The sequence below is a fragment of the Pan paniscus genome, chromosome 11, assembly GCF_029289425.2.
Source record: "Pan paniscus chromosome 11, NHGRI_mPanPan1-v2.0_pri, whole genome shotgun sequence".
Classification (NCBI taxonomy): Eukaryota; Metazoa; Chordata; class Mammalia; order Primates; family Hominidae; genus Pan; species Pan paniscus.
In genome coordinates, this window is record NC_073260.2 from 26,608,826 (window position 1) to 26,629,249 (window position 20,424).

A 20,424-nucleotide genomic window follows, 5' to 3' on the forward strand; every position below is an offset into this window, starting at 1 on the left:
AATTTTTTATTATATACTTTAAGTTTTAGGGTACATGTGCACAACGTGCAGGTTTGTTACATGTGTATACATGTGCTATGTTGGTGTGCTGCACCCATTAACTCGTCATTTAGCATTAGGTATATCTCCTAATGCTATCCCTCCCCCCTCCCCCAACTGCACAACAGTCCCCGGTGTGTGATGTTCCCCTTCCTGTGTCCATGTGTTCTCATATAAGGACCTTATATTTTTTAAGTCATTTTCATACTGCCTGGCCCACAGATAGATAAATCTCCTTCTCTCTCTCTCTCTCTCACACACACACACACACACACGCACACACTCTCTCTCTCTCTCTCTCTCTCTCTTTCCTACTTATTCTTCATACAGATTCCTAACAACCAGGGGTCCAAGCTTTTCCCTCCCTTTTCTTTTTTGTTCAGTAAACATGAATGTGCTTGAGGGCTTTCTGGAAAATGGACCTTGGGGGAGAAAGTGAGTTGTGCTTTTGGAGAATAGGATGTATTCTACTTTGAGTATGAGTTGAAGGAATTATACCTGAGGTTTAGTTTGCCAGGAAATACTTAGTTTTCAAAAGTGTACCTGTCCAACCTGTAGTGGAGGAAAGCCTCTGGGAAAAAGAGACGCTGAACTGGAATGTCATCAATAAGGCTCAATGCCAACTGAGGTTATAAAAACTAAAGGACTTTGTCATGCGGCTTCCACTGAGTGAAGAATGGCACACTCTCCGAAGTCTTTAATGTCACCTAATGTTATCTATAACTATTTCCCAATTTTGCAGATTTGAAAAACTAGAAAGTATCTGGACCACAATACCCTTGCCAACATGGAACATGTTACATATGGCCTGAACATGGGAATATGATACCTGAAACCAAACAGATGGGACTGGAGGGAAGCTAGCATGAGGGTCTGAGCATGTGACCCCATTTCTGCAGACAGCGAGAGCACAGCACCTCAGGTTTTCTGGCCAGTTCTGCCAACAGGGAAGTGCAGAGAAAGGCCAGTGGACAACCAACTTGAGTTTGAATACACAGAATCTGGCAACTGTGTAGGACCCAAATGTTTTATCTGGCAAATGTCCACCTGATAGGAACATGGCTGCAGGTTAAGTAACAATCAGGCAGTCTGATACACAGGGACGGTGTGGCCTCAGTAGCCACAAAGACCTAATTTGAGATCCTAGTGACGCTACCTGAACAAGGACAAGCTCCTGGAACTTGAGTTTCCTTGTCTGTAAAATGCAGCTGCAAGTAATCACTCAAAGCGCCCTTAAGAAGAAAACCCTCACCAAACACTCAAATGTTCCTTCTGTTCCATGCCCATTGTTGGTCAGACTGGCCTCACCCAGTAATACTGCCAAGTGTTTAAGGAAACACTTACCTCTGCTTTTGGCAGAGCAAATATTCTAACTTCCTCTGCTGCTGCAAGTGGGTGGGGGCCCGGATGGGGTGGGGACAGATCTCCTAAATTCTAACATAGAATCCATCTATATGGATTTGCTAATGCAAAAAAGCATGCTAGTGGACACAGGCACCCAAAAAAAGACCAATTTTATGACAACCCTGTTACAGTGAACCATTTGCTCATGAAGGTGGCTTCTGAAAGATCAAAACTGCTTTTTTTTTTTTTTAAAGAGATAGGGTCTCACTCTGTCACCCAGGCTGCAGTGCAGTGGCACGATCATAGCTCACTGAAGCCTCAAACTCCTGGGCTCAAGCTACCTCCTGCCTTAGCCTCCCAGGTAGCTGGGACTACAGGTGCACAACATCACACTCGGCTATTTGTTAAAAGTTTTTGTAGAGACCGAGTCTTGCTCAAAACAGCTTTTAGGAAAGAGCCCCAAGAATGGTAATATGGACAAAGAGTATGTAAACTTCTGCCCTTACCTTAGCAGTAAGGAAAATATTAAAGTGTTCATTGAAAGACAGCACAGGATGGTCCGTAATTCTTTTTAGAAATTTATCCAAAGCTTTTCTTCTGGTCTCCACAAACTCTTCTGAAAAACGATCCACAACACCTTTTACCACAAACTTCTCGGGAAGAGGCTATGAAGACATGAAGAAGAAAACCAGAGTAATTGATGAGATGGTGCAAGGAAAAACAACCAGGCTAGCACACAGTTCTATTACCCCTCTATCCAAGAAAAGTATTTCTTAATCAGGCAGATCTTCATGTAGTCATTAATATAAAGACTTCTGAAAAATACACATGGAATAAATACCCTGTCAATTTTATAATGCAAGGAATAAAACACTAAATTATAGTCTTTGAAATACAGAAAAGTAGATATTTATCCAGTAAATTCAACAGTAATTTTTACATTGCTTGATGTACACGTGATATGATGGAAAAGTTATGGCAAGAAGAAAAGAGAAAAGAAAAGAAGAAAAAGAAAAAGAAAAGAAAGAAGGCAGGCAGGCAGGCAGGCATCAACCACATAAAAATTTATTTAAATATTTTAAGATTCTGCTCCCAGGACTTCATTCCCCATTCATACTTGGTGAATGAATAAATTAGGTAAATTCATGTATCTAAAAAAAAAATACCTTTTATAAGCCAATTTTTTGCTTTAGGTTTATACTCAAAAGTTATTTAAAACATAATTTCCTTTATTCCCCTTATTCAAATACATTTCTCTATTATACTGACTTAGAGTCAATACTGTGGGCAATTTAAAACTACCTGCCTACCAAGGGATCTTTGAGCTTTTAATCTGTTTCCATAGTAGTTTGATCAACTGCTTGATTAAAAAGCCTTCTTCATTATTACTACCACAGGGAAAACAAATATCTGCTATGCACATGTTTTAAAATATTTGAGCTATGAAATATTTTTTAAATTGTACATTTAAAAAATAGGCAACTAAATCTAATAGATATTTCTCTAAAGAAGATATCCAAATGGCTAAGAAGTACATGAAAAGATGCTTAACATCAGTAGTCATCAGGGAAATGCAAGTCAAAACCATCATGATATGCCATTTCATACCTGCTAAGATGGCCATAATCTTAAAAAAACAAACAAACAAACAAAAACAAGTGTTGGTGAGGATGTGGAGAAATCAGAACCTTTATACATTGCTGGTGGGAATGTAAAATGTGCAGCCACTGTGGAAAACAGTTTGGTGGTTCCTCAATAAGTTAAATTTAGAATTACCATAAAACTCAGCAATTCCACTCACAGATTTATGCCCAAAAGAACTGAAAGCAAGGCTGGGCGTGGTGGCTCATGCCTGTAATCCCAGCACTTTGGGAGGCCAAGACAGGTGGATTGCCTCAACTCAGGAGTTCGAGACCAGCCTGGGCAACATGGTGAAACCACGTCTCTACCAAAAATATTAAATATAAAAACAATTAGCTGGGCATGGTGGCTTGCACCTATAGTCCCAACTATTCAGGAGGCTGAGGTGGGAGGATAGCTTAGGCTGGCAAGATGGGGAGGTTGCAGTGAGTGGAGACTGCACCACTGCACTCCAGCCTGGGTTACAGAGTGAGACTTCATCTCAAACAAACAAACATTTTTTAAAACTTTAAAAAAAAAAGAATTGAAAGCAGGTGCCCAAACAAAATTTTGTACACAAATAGTCATAACAGCCTTGTTTACAATGACCAAAAGGCAGAAGCAATCCAAATGTCCATCAACATGTGAATGGGCAAACAAAATGTGGCATATCCATGCAATGGACTAATCATCATAAAAACTAAGTACTAAAACATGCTACATCATGGAAAAACCCTGGAAACATTATGGTAAATGAAAACAGCCAGATACAAAAGTCCATATATATGATTCCATTCATGTGAAATGTCCAGAATAGGCAAACCCATAGAGACAGACAGTAGATGGTGGTTGCCAGGGGCTGGAGAGAGCGGGGGAAATGAGATGTGACTGCTTCATGGGTACAGGGTTTCCTTCCAGGGTGATTCTGAAACTTTTCAGAAGGTGGTGACAGATGCACAACATTGTGAATGTATTTGATGCCACTGAATTGTAGATTATAAAACGGTGCTGTTTTTTAGCACAATAAAAGAGCATATTATATACCTCAAAGTCATAAAGCATAATAATAGTACCAGCACTTATTAATCTACCACTCAACTTGACAGAGAGAACACTGCCATTGACAAAGTTCCCTGTCAACGGATCCTTGATCAGATCTCCGCTTATTCCTGCCCCCATGAGGGAATTAACAATCCTCAACTTTTTGGTCATTGCTCCCCTCTAAGTTTCAGTTTTAAAACCATGTACTGTTCGTTGAACTTGTTTAACTTTATAAAAAATAAAATTACAGTTAATGTGTCACTTAATGACAGAGATACACTCTGAGAAATGCATTGTCAGGTGATTTCATCATTGTGTGAACATCACAGAGTGCACCTACACAAACCTAGATGGTGCGGCTACTACACACCGAGGTGATACGGTATAGGCTATTGCTCCTAGCATGTTACTGTGCTGACTACTGTAGACAATTGTAACACAATGGCAAGTACTTGGGTACCTAAACATATTTAAATGTAGAAAAGGTACAGTAAAAACACAGTATTATAATCTTATGGGACCACCATCTATATGCCATCCACCATTGACAGAAATGTCACTATGCAGTACACACCTGTATAGTTCGCTTTTGTCATTCAACATTGTCTTTCTGCGACTTATCCATATTGATGTATGTTTGGCTACAGGAAAATAATTTTACTGTTCCATAGTCACGCACTATATAACTGACTGTGTGACAAATTGTCCACCTACTCTCCTGCCTGTGAACGTGTGCATGATCATGTGAATGGTTTTCAGCTTTATAGCCCTACTAACAATGCTGCTGTGAACACTCGTGCAGATGCACCCTCTTTAGAAAATGCAAGCCTCTTTAGGGAATAAACCAAGACAACGTTGGCCAAGTAGGTCTATCAGGACAATCACATGCTTTTTCCTTTAATACGGTAAGTGGTAAATTAATATATTTTCTAATGTTAAACCAACCTAGCAGTTCAAGTTCAAAGCAGGACATTAAACACAAGCATTTAACTCCACAACCTCCTCAAACCCCCATAATATGGCAATAAAGAGGATTTTTTAAAATTATAAACCCTGAAGGACAAAAACAAACCAGAAATAAGACATAGCAACAAGGATTAGTGGACTTAGCCAACCCAAAAAAGTGGAATACTAGGCCACTTGGAGTAGGCCTAGTAAACCTAGATTTAGAACACAAAACCTTGAAAAGATTTAGGAATTGGTAACACCAACACCCCACCCCCTGGAAAAGAAGTATTTGGAGTATGAGGGAATTCAGTGCCCTCAACTTGAAAGAGCTTCAGAAAGTATGTTTTAGTTATCAAGAGTAAAGATTCTGATGCCATGCTTCCTGGGTTTATCTTTTGACTTTGCCACCTACTAGCTGTTTGCCTACCGTCAAGTTCTATACATTTCTTGGTACCTCAAGAAGTTGGTGCTAGGTAAAAACTAATAGCATCAACTTCACAGGGTTGTCATGAGGATTAAATTAGCTAATATGCTGAAAGTGCTTTGAATGATTCCTACCACAGGGTAAACACACACAAGTTTGGGTGTCTTTGTTGTAAGACTGGCAGCAGCTTCAGGGGACTACTAATCTTCAGGGACATCTAGTGTTCATTTAAACCTGGACATGATGGGAATATTCAGAGAAGATGCTAAGAATATTGGGGGATTCTTTATAACAGAGCAGGAGTTCCAAAAAGGGCACAGTGGAAAGGTTTGTAAATGAAAGAAGTGAGGGGAATAGAGTCAGGAATAAAATTACAGAGCCACACAAGGATAACATGTCCACGTGTGACACCCAGCAGAGCTTACACTTGAGTAGAATATTCGAAATGCAGTGCTGGATCAGACAGACGGGCCACTCAGCCCGATGCTGGCCCAGTCCAAAGCACCGAGAAGTTATCTTAATGGGATATGGCTGTCCTTTAGGATAATTCCTTTATTCTGGTCAGTTCTTCTCTCCCCCATTCCTTTAGGCAGCCACTCTCATACCCCAGCTTTTCGTGCTAAGCAGATTACTATCTTTGTGAAGTGAGAACCAGGTGTAAGAGCATCAGATGGAAATTTCCTATTTTCCTTCCTCCGCAGAAGCCCATCGACTGGGCATCACCCTCACCTCCATTCCTTAGTCCCTGTGGAAAACAACCCCTCCTCCCCTAAAGCTAAGCATTCCATCTGTGTCCTTGACCCATTTGTTCATTAGGGTGCACCTGTCATTAATCTCTTCCCTGTATCTTCAACATCTCCTGTTCATCCAGCTCTATTCCCAGAATCTATAAAAATATGGTTGGTTTTTCTTCCTAAAAAATATGAATCCAACCACCCCTTGACCTTATATCTTCTCCCTTGTCCTTCCTGGCTCATTCAGTCTTTTTGAAAGGAGTCACTTATCTTGACTTCACTGTATCCCATTGATTTCTCAACCCCCAGCCTTCCGCCAACCCTCAAAACAAAACCAGCTGTGATACTGCCTTCAGTGCTGGGTTTCTCTGCCCTATCCCCACCCAGTGCAGTAATGGCCCTTTTAAAATTGAGTGCCAATGACTTTCTAATTACCAAATCCAGTGGATATTTTCCTGTTCCTACTTCATGAGTCCTGTTATGATACTCTCATTTGCTTCTGCTGAATAAGACTTGAGAGGATGGCCTGAGGTGCAAGTAAGTGGTTAGGAGTGCCTCATTTAACATAAAGACGACATTCTACAATAGGGGTCCATTCTTCAGATTTAGCAAATTGAACTTATGTTTCATCAATCAGGGAAACTTGATATTTAAAGGAACCCTAGAGAGAGTCCTTCTGCAAGCAGAATTTCCTCCTGTCATAAGCGTTATCATTTCCAAATGTATGTAGCTTCAGAAATTTCTTCCTATTTCAAGATTCCTTACGGGACACACCTACTCTCAGCCTCACCTCTATTACTGTCTGGGTTGTTTACACATAGGAATCTGGGTTGCAGGTGAAATCAAGTCCATCTATAGTCTGTAAATCACATCATGTAAATGAAAAGAGCTCAACACAGTTCCAGGCACACAGCAGATGTCTAACAAATGCCAAGTATTTTTATTAATTTGTAAGCACTGAGAACAAAAAGCAAAAAGGGGAGTGGACTTACAGGTAGAATGTCTTTATAACGTTTAGGCCAAAATGTCTTAAAAAATCGATTGGGGGAAGCAGGCACAGTGGCTCATGTCTATAATCCTAGCATTTTGGGAGGTCAAGCTGGGAGGATTGCTTGAGGCTAGGAGCTCCAGACCAGCTTGGGCAACATAGCAAGACCCCATCTCTACAAAAAATAAAAAATTAGCTGGGCATGGTGGTGCACGCCTGAAGTCCCAGCTACTGTGAAGGCTGAGGTGGGAGGATTGCTTGAATCCAGGAGTTGGAGGCTGCAGTAAGCTATGGTCATGCCACTGCACTCCAGCCTGGGTGACAGAGTGAGATCCTGTCTCAAAAAAACAAGTCATTTGGGACCTACTTCTTCACGCCCACTAGAATTTTTAAAGTAAAATAGCAAATGTTGGCAAATATGTGGAGAAATTGGGCCCTCATACATTTCTAGTGCGGATATAAAATTATAAGCCACTGTGGAAAACAGTTTGAACAATTCCTCAAAAAATTAAACACAGAATTACTATATGCTCCAGCAATTCCACTTCTTGTTGTATAGCCAAGGTAACTGAAAATAAGTGCTCAAACAAAATCTTATACAACCACCAGTGTTGATAGCAGCATTCTTCATTATAGCCGGGCTGGGAAAAGGAGGGAATTGAGAGTGGTTCCTTAATGGGTACAAAGTTTCTTTTGGGGGTAATGAAAATGTTCTGGATTAAATAGTGGTGATGGTCATACAACACTCAATGGTGGTGATGGTCGTACAACACTGTGAATGTACTAAAAGTCACTGAATTGGACACTTCAAAATGGTTAAAATGGTGATATGTAATATGGATTTTACTTCCTTTTTTAAGAAAAGGAGATGTGATGGTGGAAGCAGAGATGATGACAGATATGCTGCTGGCTTTGAAAATAAAGAGGCCATGAGCCAAGGAATGCAGACGGCCCCAAGAGCTAGAAAAGGTAGGCAAACAAATTCTCCCCTAGAGCCTTCTGGTGGAATGCAGCCCTAGCCTATATGTTGATATTAGCTCACTAAAACTGATTTTGGACTTTTGACCTCCAGAGCTGTAAGAGAATAAATTTCTGTTGTTTAAGGTACTTAAAAAAAAAAAAAAACACCTGGGTGTAGGGGTGAGGGAGTGGACAGTGATGAAACAAGATTGGCCATGAGCTGATAAATGTTGAAACTGAGTGATGGAGTTTCAACGGGACTCATCGTACTGAATCTCTTCAATATGGTTAATATTTTCTACAATGAAAACATTTTTAGAAACTGAATATACAAATATATATGTTGGATCCTGCAAAAAAATCCTATTTGCAAAGTGTTACAATAATCCATTAAATATTTCAGGGTTTAATCTTGAAATACTGATATTAGATAGTACTTAGTACTTTAGTAAAGCACTGTCATTTATATTCCATATTAGTTTATAAAGCTGTTTTATAATCTGAAACAATAGCATATTTGTTGTAGACTGTCAATGGAAAGCTGCTATTTCTGGGTAGGAAATCTAGACAAATCTTTCAATTGCTGAATCCTGAAATGTCCAACTTCCTCGTCAGCAACTGACTTGCTTCTTCTAAGCAATTCAACAAATATTTAGTGCACATTAAATATTTACATGGGAGAGGCCTGTTTCTCCTACCCTTGTTGAACTAATAGAAAATACTGCTTCTAAGCAAAAATTACTACCAAATAAGTAAAGGAGCATAGAGATTAAAAGCTTGTCACCAAGTGCAGAGATTAAAAACAATAATCACCAAGCCCAGTTTAATGCAAAGCATTAGGAAGTTGAACCAATGTTTCAATATTTATTAACTTATCCATTGAGTAAGCTAAATGCAGGTATATTTTTAATAGTACAAAAAAGAAGAACCCAACTAGAAAATGGAGTTTTTATTATTTCATATTTAAAAAAAAATTATTGCATTACAAATTTATTCTCATTAATTCCTCTGAGTTTACTACTACTCAAAAGAAAACTTGGACATAATACAAATGTATCCTTCCAGAAAGCTTTCTTCCTTAAAACTGAGGTAAACATTAAATTTCCAAGTGAAAATTAAACACTCAAGTGTTTATTCAATGTATCTGCTTCATCTTCCAAATCTAATACGGGCACCCGTCTAATCATGAAATTGCTCTGCTGTGTAACTAGTGCTCCAGGAAATGCAGAAGTGTCAAACCCACTGAACAAATACCGAAGCAGAAAATAGAATGGTGGTTGCCAGGGGGTACGGAGAGTGGGAAATGGGGAGTTGTTCAATGGATATAAAGCTAGTGTTATAAAACATAAATAAGTTCCAGATATCTGCTGTACAAAGTGGTACCTATAGTTAACAATACAGTCATCCTCCCTTATCCTAGGGGGATACATTCCAAGACCCCCAGCAGATGCTGAAGCCATGGATGGTACTGAACCCTGTATATACTATGTTTTTCCTATATATACATACCCATAATAAAATTTAGAAACAAGGTGTCACTGTGTTGCCCAGGCTGGTCTTGAACTCTTGGGCTCAAGTGAACTTCCCACCTGTATATACATACCTATATATGTATATGTTTTTTCCTATACATACCTATAGTAAAATTTAGTTTGCAAATCAGGCAGAGTAAGAGATTCACAATAATAAAACAGAACAATTATAACAATATTCTGTAATAAGTGTTATGGGGATATGGCCTTTCTCTTTCTCTCTCAAAACATCTTATGGTACTGTATTCATTCTTCTTCTTGTGATCTCCAGCCTGATAACCAAGAGGGCTACTAAAGGACTCACAGGTGGGCAATGTCTACAGCGTGGATACACCGGACAAAGATAATTTATGTCCTAGGCGGGACTGCATGAGATTTCATCACACTATTCGAACAGCAAACAATGTAAAACTTATGAACTTTTTGGAATTTTCCATGTCATATTTTTGGTCTACAGGTAACTGAAACCATGGAAAGCAAAACCACAAATAAGGGGGAATGACTGTATGGTGTTGCATGCTGTAAAATGTCATAAGATGAGAGATCTTATGTTACATGTTCATGTTACACATTATGTACATCTTATGTTACAGGTTCTTACAAAAAAAAAAAAAAAACAGCAAAGGGACAAAAGAAAACTTGTGAAGGTGATGGATCTGTTTATTACCTTGATTGTGGTGATGGTATCAGGGGTACATACAAGCCTATCGAATCGTATGCATTAAATATGTGCAAGGCTATTCTGTATATCCATTATATCTCAAAAAAGCTTTAAAAAAACAGAGGGAAAAAGTCATAATGAAGACTTTCTGGCAGCTCCAACTATTACATAATGAAGAAAAACACAGTGAACTGCTGTTATGAGATGACAAACATATACACCCAGCATACTTCTGGTTCCAAGAAGGCATTTTAAGAACATATGGTTACTCTTGGCCAGGCGCGGTGGCTCATGCCTGTAATCCCAGCACTTTAGAAGGCAAAGGCAGGAGGATCCCTTGAGGCCAGGAGTTTGAGACCAGCCTGGGCAACATAACAAGACTCTGTCTCTACCAAAAAAAGAATTAGCCAGGCATGATGGCATAGGGTGCCTGTAGTCCCAGCTATTCGAGAGGCTGAGGTGGGAAGATCACTTGAGCCCAAGAGTTCAAGACCAGCCTGGGCAACACAGTGACACCTTGTCTCTACAAAAAAAAATTAAAAATCAGCCAGGCATGGTGACACATACCTGCAGAGGTTGAGGTGGGAGAATCGCTTGATCCTGGGAGGTCGAGGCTGCAGTGAGCTGTGATCATACCACTGCACTCCAGCCTGGGTGACAAAACAACATCCTGCCTCTTAAAATTTTATACATATAATGGGGCTGGGCGCAGTGGCTCAAGCCTGTAATCCCAGCACTTTGGGAAGCCAAGTCAGGCGGAACACGAGGTCAGGAGATGGAGACCATCCTGGCTAACATGGTGAAACGCTGTTTCTACTAAAAACACAAAAAATTAGCCAGGCGTGGTGGCGGGCGCCTGTAGTCCCAGCTACTAGGGAGGCTAAGGCAGAATGACGTGAACCCGGGAGACGGAGCTTGCAGTGAGCCGAGATCGCACCACTGCACTCCAGCCTGGGTGACAGGGCGAGACTCCGCCTCAAAAAAAAAATTATACTCACACACATATATATACACACATATACACACACACACATATATACACATATATATACACACGCATATATATATACACACATATATATAAAATTTGAAAAAAGAACTATGAAAATTTAAGGATGAAAAGGCACCCCAATTTTTAAATGGGCAATGGATCTTAATTGATATTTCTCCAAGGAAGATATGCAAATGCCCAAAAGCACATGAAAAGATGCTCAACGTCATTAGGGAAATACAAATTAAAATCACAATGAGATAGCACTGCACATCCAGTAGAATGGCTACAATCCAAAAGACAGACAGTAACAGCATTGATGGAGATGTGGAGAAACTCCTATACATCGCGTGTGGAAATGTAAGTTGCTGTCATCACTTTTGAAAACAGTCTGGCAGTTCCTCAAAAGGCCAATTATAGAGTTATGTATGATTCAACAATTACACTCCTAAGAATACACCCCCCCAAAAATGGGAACATGTCCACAGAAAAACTTGTACATGAACGCTCACAGCAGCATTACTCATAATAGCCAAAAGGTGAAACAACCAAAACGTCCATCAAGGGTGAATAGACAAAATGTGGTATTATCCATAAACTGGAATATTATATGGCAATAAAAAGGAATTAAATATTAATATATGTTACAACATGGATGAACCTTGAAAATATGCTAAGTGAAAAAACCCAGTAACAAAAAAAATCACGTTGTGTATCATTTCACTTACATGAAATGTCCGGAATAGGCAAATCTGTAGAAAGTACATGAGTGGTTGCCAGGGGCTGGGGGATATACAGTGTTTGTAAGTGACAGCTAAGGGATGTGAGGTTTCTTTTTGGGGTGATAAAAAGATTTGAAAATGGATAATGCTGATGGTTGTCCAATTTTATGAATATACTAAAAGCCTTTGAATTGTACATTTGAAATGGGTGAATTATATGTTATATAAATTAAATCTCAATAAATCCTTTTTTAAAAAGGGAAATGAACATTTCTGCATGTTTACCGGGTCTCCAACTGATAATAAGTTCCCCAAGGCAGGGGTCCTTTGTCTTCCTTATAACCTTCTCATCCCACCCTCTCTTCCTCCCAAAGATGACGCTTAAATAACAGACAGACACCTCCTAGCAAAGCTACTATAAAATTTTTTGTAGCGGATGAGGGGGGTTGGTTGCTGGTTTGACTTTCATACTTAAATCAGAGAGGCTCTCCCATATTAAATCTCTCTCCACTCCAGATATGCAAGTACCAAGAATTTATGAAAAAAAATTAAGTTTCTGCTTGTTTCTAAAGTAGCTTCCTACCAACTGCTTCTATCCAGACCATCAGAAACCACACTTAAAGATATTCTGGATCCACCTTGGGCATTCTGGAAATTCTTCCATTCTCTTCTAGTGTCTATGGAAGAGTAGACACTATGTTTCACCAGCAGGTGTCACTGTCTTACCTTTGCGCTTCCAGCATCAACCTCACAGGCACCAGCTGCCAGGAGGGCAGCTCCCTGATGCATGGTGTGGGCTATAAATAAACAGTGACTTTCTTCCAAAGAGTACAGTACAAAAAGGCTGGGAGAAAGAGTAATTGTACAGTGAAGAAAGCTGACCAGCACTACCTCAAGTCAGGCGATGGAGGTTCACATCAATGGTGAGGCACACTGTTGACAGCACGTGCCCTGGATAGGTGATGTGGGTGGCAGCTTGCCTCTGTGGCTTCCTCCCCAAACACATTACCCCGATTGGGAAAGCCGTCAGACAAATGTCAACCGAGGGACAAGTCTACAAATTCCTGACTAGTACTCCTCAAAACAGTCATGGTCATCCAAAAAAGGGAAAGCCTGACAAACTGTTACAACCAAGAAGAGCCTAAGGAGACATGACTGCTAAATAAAATGTGGGATCCTGGGTAGGATCCTGGAACAGAAAAAAGGAACTTGGGCCGGGCATGGTGGATCACACCTGTAATCCCAGCACTTTGGGAGGCCGAGGTGGGAGGATTACCTGAGATCAAGAGTTTGAGACCAGCCTGGCCAACATGCTGAAATCTCATCTCTACTGAAAATACAAAAATTAGCTGGGTGTGGTGGTGTGCACCTGTAATCCCAGCTACTCAGGAGGCTGAGGCAGAAGAATCGCTTGAACTCCGGGGGCGGAGGTTGCAGTGAGCCAAGATCATGCCACTGCACTCCAGCCTGGGTGACAGAGGTAAACTTCATCTCAAAAAAAAAAAAAAAGAAGAAAGAAAGAAAGAAAAATAAAAAGGAACTTGGAATAAAAGACTTTTAGTTAATAATGGTGTTTATTTCATAACGACTGGTTCATTGTGACAAAAGTGCCACACTAATATAAAATGTTAATATCGGATGTGAGGCTTGAGAATTCTCTCTACTACCTTCACAATAATTCTGTAATTCTGATAATGTTCTAAAATGCAGTTTATTTTTTAAAAATTATTCACTAACTGCCTATTTTGCCACCTTAAGATTCTATTTTAAGGAATATTCCCAACTGTTTAAAAACTACTGTTTCCTCTTCAGGCATGTTTTTAAGTGGTTAGAAGACAGAAAAAGCAAAACTTCAGGCTCGGAGAACAGAAAAGTATGTGGGGGAAAAAGGAGATACCCTGAGAAAGAACTGAGTCCCAGGTGAGAGCCATCGTTCCTATCACAGTACTGGCAACATGGCTCTTTTCACCCTGAAAACTGAGAAAACTGCCAATGCATTCACAACATACACAGCCTCTTCTAACCATGGGGGGAAAAAGGCTGGGAGATGCGGTAGTGACAGAAAGTTGGTAGTCCTAGGAAGTCATCATTCAACAAAGGTTTTTGCTGAAAGATAAATCAGCCCCTCTGAGGAGTTTTATGACTCAAACTGCTCTAAAGCCCCCAAGGCCCAAAGAAACATCTGGTGTCCAAACCGTTATTATTTCTACTTTTAACAAAAGTAGTCAGAAAAGTACTCAATATAAATGTTGAGGCCAGGCACGGTGGCTCACACCCGTAATCCCGGCACTTTGGGAGGCTGAGGTCGGTGGATCACCTGAGATCAGGAGTTCGAGACCAGCCTGGCCAATATGGCAAAACCCCGTCTCTACTAAAAATACAAAAACTAGCTGGGCGTGGTGGCATATGCCTGTAATCCCAGCTACCCAGAAGGCTGGGGCAGGTGATCCACTTGAACCTGGGAGGGGCAGGTGATCCACTTGAACCTGGGAGTCGGAGGTTGCAGTGAGCTGCGATCATGCCATTGCGCACCTGCCTGGGCAAGAGAGTGCGACTCTGTCTCAAAAAAAAAAAAAAGATTTAAATTTCTTTTGCTCTGGTTCTGTTTTTTAAAAACTGTGCAGATGGAAGCACTGGAGTAGATAAATGTCACGTTGCTTCAATAAACAGTGTTAGGTGGTTTCTTGTTTTTTAAATGAAAAACTGTGGCAATGGATTCTGTGCTAGATTTCTGCCGCTGTGGCTAAAGAAAGCCCAGCCAGCTGCAAAACTGGCTTTCTCTATAGCAAATCAGAAACTAAAACCTAATAGGTGAAGTATTGTATACAGTGTCCGTTAACATGTTTTATATATGTTTGCTGGGTGAGTCTGTACAACTTAAGGGATGAGAGTTGAGTGAACCCCTTCAGGAAAGACAACACAGGACAAGTGAGAAACAAGCTGTAGTGACTTACTACCTACGGGAATGAGATGAGTGGGCTGGGATTCTTCCAGTTTGCTCCTCAACCAGTCAAAATCCTGGTATCTTCGACGAACAGAATATTCTGGCAGGTCAAACTCCACCCGAGTACTCTGCAAAGAAGAGAATGGAAAAAAATAAGCATAAGGGAATAGCATATCTTGGCTGAAGGGAAGGAAAAAAGCTCTTAGAATAACCAAACTAGGCAAGATCACATTTTCCTTCCACCAAACACACCAGCCAAATGGCAGAGTTTACCAACACAGAATAGACCAGTCTGGGACACTTAGCCCAGTTAAAAATTCAACGAGCTGGAATAAAAATGCCAGTTTTCCGAGATTGCCCCACTGCACTCCAGCCTGGGTGACAGAGCGAGACTCCGTCTCAAAAAAAAAAAAAAAAGCCAGTTTTTTTTTTTCCCTACCGTCAGGAAATAGAATTCAACTATCCCCCAGAAATGTTTAGAAACATTTGATTCATTTCCTCCAAGCTTAACTCTAACAATTTCTTTTAGCAGAAAAAATCCACTTAGGATATTGCTACTAAATCCAAATCTGTGAAATGAAATTGTCTCCACCTTCTGCTAAATATGCTGACAAGTTTTGCCAAAGAGGAAATAAACAAAAAGTAAAGATAATAGATCACTGCTCATTTCGGGGGCAGATTAGATGAAAATAGAAAAGGTTTTGCTTAATCTGCCACATTCTGCCAAACCACAACCCTGGAACTGTTATATTTTAGACGGATAAGAAAAAATCTAGAAATAATACAAAAATGCCATTGCATTGCAGAAAAATATTAATAATCTCATCCCTTTTTCTCAATTTTTAAAGTTTTCTGAAATGTGATTGCAGCACTTTAATAATGAAAATCAATGTTAAATAAAATTAAGTTGATTTTTACCAAAACAAGATTTTTACTCATTTACTGGCACAAATTACACCGTGTCTCACATAAGCCATTTTTCCCTATGAGGATACACACTATATGACTGTCATGGTTCTCAGAAATTAAAGTACAAGATAAAAATGGGTCAAGCTACATCTCATAAATTTACTCTTTCAAGCCAAAAGTCTGTTTTAATTCACAGCACCAAGAAAATCTTTAAGCACATGAACGAGAGTCATTCATCAAAGAAAAAGCTGTGAACAGCTCTAGCATCAAAAATTATTATTTCATCCTCCCCAAAACCTGTGTTCACTGTCTTAGCAAAATGGTGAAGTTCAAGGACTCATTCTTGGACTGACCCCCAACTAACTGCATTGTTTCCCCTCTTCAAGTCCCACACACCAGCATATGCCTATGAAACACGACCTTCCCCTGTGTTTGCAAGGGTGAAGATGTGGGGAAATTCACTCAATGTAGGTATTTGTGACTTATCAGACGATTTTCCCAAAGGAACTAGCATTGTAGGACCGGAGAGAGAGAAAAAAAGACAACACTTAAATCCAGAGAGCAAGTCATTGTTGACAAATTTTCAAGCACAGCATGACAGAAATATTGGGAACAAGTGGCCTGATACTCCCATCCCCACACCGCCCGCACAGGCGGAGTGGGAAGGACTCTGCGCCTATGCAGTTCTTGCATCCCTACCAGATCCCTAACATGTCACTAAGCCTCCTTGAGCCCTAGGTTCAACAGTAAGAAGAGAGTTAGGGCAGGGCGTGGTGGCTCATGCCTGTAATCCCAGCCCTTTAAGAGGCCAAGAAGGAAAGATTAGCTTGAGCCCTAGAGTTTGAGACCAGCCTGGGCAACATAGCGAGACCCCATCTCTGCAAAAAAAAGTTTTAAATTAGCCAGGTGTGGTAGTGCATACTTGCAGTCCCTACTACTCAGAGGCTGAGGCAGGAGGATTGTCTGAGCCCAGGAGGTCGAGACGACTGCAGTGAGCTGACTGTGCCACTGCACTTCAGCCTAGGCGACAGAGTGAGACCTTGTCTCAAAAAAACAAAAGCAGGTTGGAAGGGAAGTTCAAGACCTCCCATCTCCCCCCGATAGGCTCTATGTGAGAACTTGCCAATGATTATGGGCTAATGAAAGACATATTTTGAAAGGTGACAAATTAAAGCAACTGGTTTTCATTGTAAACCAAACTGATGGAAGGCTCTACTTTTTGCCTTCTTAAATGTTACACGATTATTGGCTGGGCGCAGTGGCTCACACCTGTAATCCCAGCACTTTGGGAGGCTGAGGCAGGCTGATCATTTGGGGTCGGTAGTTCAAGATCAGCCTGGCCAACATGGTGAAACCCTGTCTCTATTAAAAATACAAAAATTAGCCAGTTGTGGTGGTGGGTGCCTGTAATCCCAGCTACTCAGGAAGCTGAGGCACAAGAATTGCTTGAACCCCAGAGGTGGAGGTTGCAGTGAGTCAAGACTGCACCACTGCACTCCAGCCTGGGAAACAGAGCAAGAGACCCTGTCTCAAAAAAAAAAAAAAAAAAAAAAAAAAAAAGTTACACTATTAACTGATCATTTCTCTTATGTTTCTCAGATCCATTTCATAAATTACAGTTTATGTAATATTTCTACTCTAATTTGAAATCATTTTTGGTAACTACAAAAGACAGCACAATAGAACACACGTTTTATTTTTGCCACAACCAATTTCACTTTTGGGGAACAGGCTTTTTTTTTTCCTTCTATTTATTCGGGTTATATACTTATTTTAAAACTTCAAGAAAAATAAATAGAAAATAAAAGATCAGCCATAATCCCTCTAAATACAGAAAAATGCAATTAACATGGTTTATATGTTTCCATATTTTTCTATGCATATTCATTCATTTACTCATTGTCTGTACTCTTTTAGCACATCTTGGACATCTTTCTGCAGCAGTAAGTTCAGATGTACAGTCATTTTAACACATACATAGTATTCCACTGAATGGTTACACGATAATTAAACCAAATCCCCATTTAAGTTGTTTCCAATTTTTCCATCAATAAACAATACTTTTGTAAACATCATTGAGCTCCTCGTAATTCCCTTAAAATAAATTCCTAAAGATAGAATTGCTGGACAAAAGTGTACATATACTTTTTAATTGACAAACTGCTTTCAGAAATATAGCAATTTATATTCTTACCACATATTCTCAGGAACTAGTTATCTTTGGTGGACTGATAAATGAAAAATAATACATCATCTTTGTTTACAGTTGTTTCTTTAATTACTATTGGGGTTGAACATCCTTTCAAATGTTTATTGGCCAAAAGAAGAAAAGTATTTTTCTTCTTTTATCAGGGGTCTTTTTAAAAATTATAAGTCCAGCCAGGCGCAGTGGCTCATGCCTATAATCTTAGCACTTTGGGAGGCCGAGGCAGGCAGATAGCTTGAGTCCAGGAGTTCAAGACCAGCCTGAGCAACATGGCAAAACCCTGTCTCTACAAAAAATGCAAAAATTAGCTGGGCATGGTGGCATGCACCTGTAGTCCCTGCTCCTCAGGACGCTGAGGTGGGAGGATCGCTTGAGCCTGGGAGGCAGAGGTTACAGCTAGCCAAGACTGCACCACTGCACTCCAGTGTGAGCCACAGAGTAAGACCTCAACTCAAAAAATAAATAAAAATAAAAATAAAAATTGAGTCAAGTCTTTTTCATTTATGTAAGTTCTTTATTACCATTTGCCTATCATAATTTCCAAATGGTTTGTCTGATACAGAATCTTTCCATTGTTTTATTGTTGATTTCATCCATATTTGCCCTTTATGCTACTTTTGGGGTCTTCAGTAAGAAGGCCATCCCCACTGCAAGCTTATAAAAATATTCACCTATAGTCTCTATGATTTTCTTTTCTAGTTATGTCTAATCACTGCTTTTCTACTTCTAGGAATCTACCATTGGAAAATAATGTCTAAACTGTGGCAAGGATATTTGCATAATGATCTTCATTGCAATATTATTTAAATCAGCAAAGAATCAAAGCAACCTAAATATTCAATAATTAAAAACTATTAATGAAATTATGGCATATTTATTCTATGGCTGTCAGTAATTTTGTTGGTAAGACTTTTTTTTTTTTTTTTAATTTAGATAAGAGCCAGGAGTGGTGGCTCATGCCTGTAATCCCAACACTTCGGGAGGCCGAGGCAGGCGGATCACTTGAAGTCAGGAGTTCAAGACCAGCCTGGCCAACATGGTGAAACCCTGTCTCTACTAAAAATACGAAAATTAGCCAGGCATGGTGGTGCATACCTGTAGTCTCAGCTACTGTACTCTGGAGGCTGAGGCAGGAGAACTGCTTGAACCTGGGAGGCAGAGGTTACACTGAGCCAAGATCGCGCCACTGCACTCCAGCCTGGGCGACAGAGTGAGACTGTCTCGCAAAAAAAAAAAAAAAAAAAAAAAAATTAAATACAGTCCCCCAGGCTGGAAGGCAGTGGCACAATCATAGCTCACTGTAGCCTCAAACTCCTGGGCTCAGGCAATCCTCCCACCTCAGCCTCCCAAGTACCTGGACTACAGGCACATGCCACCATATCTGGCTGATTTTTGGTGTTTTTTTTGTTTGTTTTTTTTGTAGAGATAGGCATCTCACTATGTTGCCCAGGCTGGTCTCTAACTCCTGACCTTAAGCAATCCTCTGTCTCAGCCTTCCAAAGTGATGGGATCACAGGCATGAGCCACCACAACCAGGGTATAAGACATTGTTGTTTTGGGGGGTTTTTTTTGAGATGGAGTCGCACTCTGTCGACCAGGCTGGAGTATAGTGGCATGATCTCAGCTCACTGCAACCTCCACACCTCCCAGGTTCAGGTGATTCTCCTGCCTTAGCCTCCCAAGTAGCTGGGACTACAGGCGTGCGCCACCACACCCAGATAATTTTTGTATTTTTAGTAGAGACGGGGTTTCACCATGTTGACCAGGCTGGTCTCAAATTCCTGACCTCAAGTGATCCACCTACCTCAGCTTCCCAAAGTGCTGGGATTATAGGCATGAGGCACCATGCCCGGCCTGTTGTTTTAAGGGAAAATGGGAGGATACAAAATTAATTGTACATAAGGATTTCATTTACATTAATATCTGGATATTAAAAAATTTAGAAGAAAAATTTAAAGCAAATAATGAGAACTGTCCTCTTTATATTCACCCTTATTTCCAAATTTTACACTATTCTCATACACTATTTTTATAGTCTCATACACACACAATGCTCATTTTTTAAAAGCTCCTTTAAGGACATCGGGAACTTAATACAGCAAGAAAAACCTGCTTGATGCTCTGGAAAGCAATAAGGTAAGAAGTTATCATGAAAGGGATGCTCAAGGTCCACTACGGTGGCTCACACCTGTAATCCCAGCACTTTGGGAGGCCAAGGTGGGCAGATCACTTGGTCAAGAGTTCAAGACCAGCCTGGCCAACATGGTGAAACCCCATCTCTACTAAAAACACAAAAATTAGCTGGGTGCGGTGGTCCATGCCTGTAGTCCCAGCTACTCGGGAGGCTGAGGCAGGAGAATT

The 20,424-nt window shown here is 40.3% G+C and overlaps 1 protein-coding gene across 1 annotated transcript in view; it reads right to left on the minus strand.

The window, feature by feature from the left end:
- Window positions 1-20,424, minus strand: part of SNX30 (sorting nexin family member 30) — a 119,125-nt gene that overhangs the window by 43,366 nt on the left and 55,335 nt on the right. The window contains exons 3-4 of the mRNA XM_034928863.3: window positions 14,966-15,076; window positions 1,890-2,048 (exon numbers count right to left, since the gene is read on the minus strand). Of these exons, the coding sequence (XP_034784754.1) occupies window positions 1,890-2,048; window positions 14,966-15,076 (270 nt within the window). The remainder of the gene's footprint in view (window positions 1-1,889; window positions 2,049-14,965; window positions 15,077-20,424) is intronic.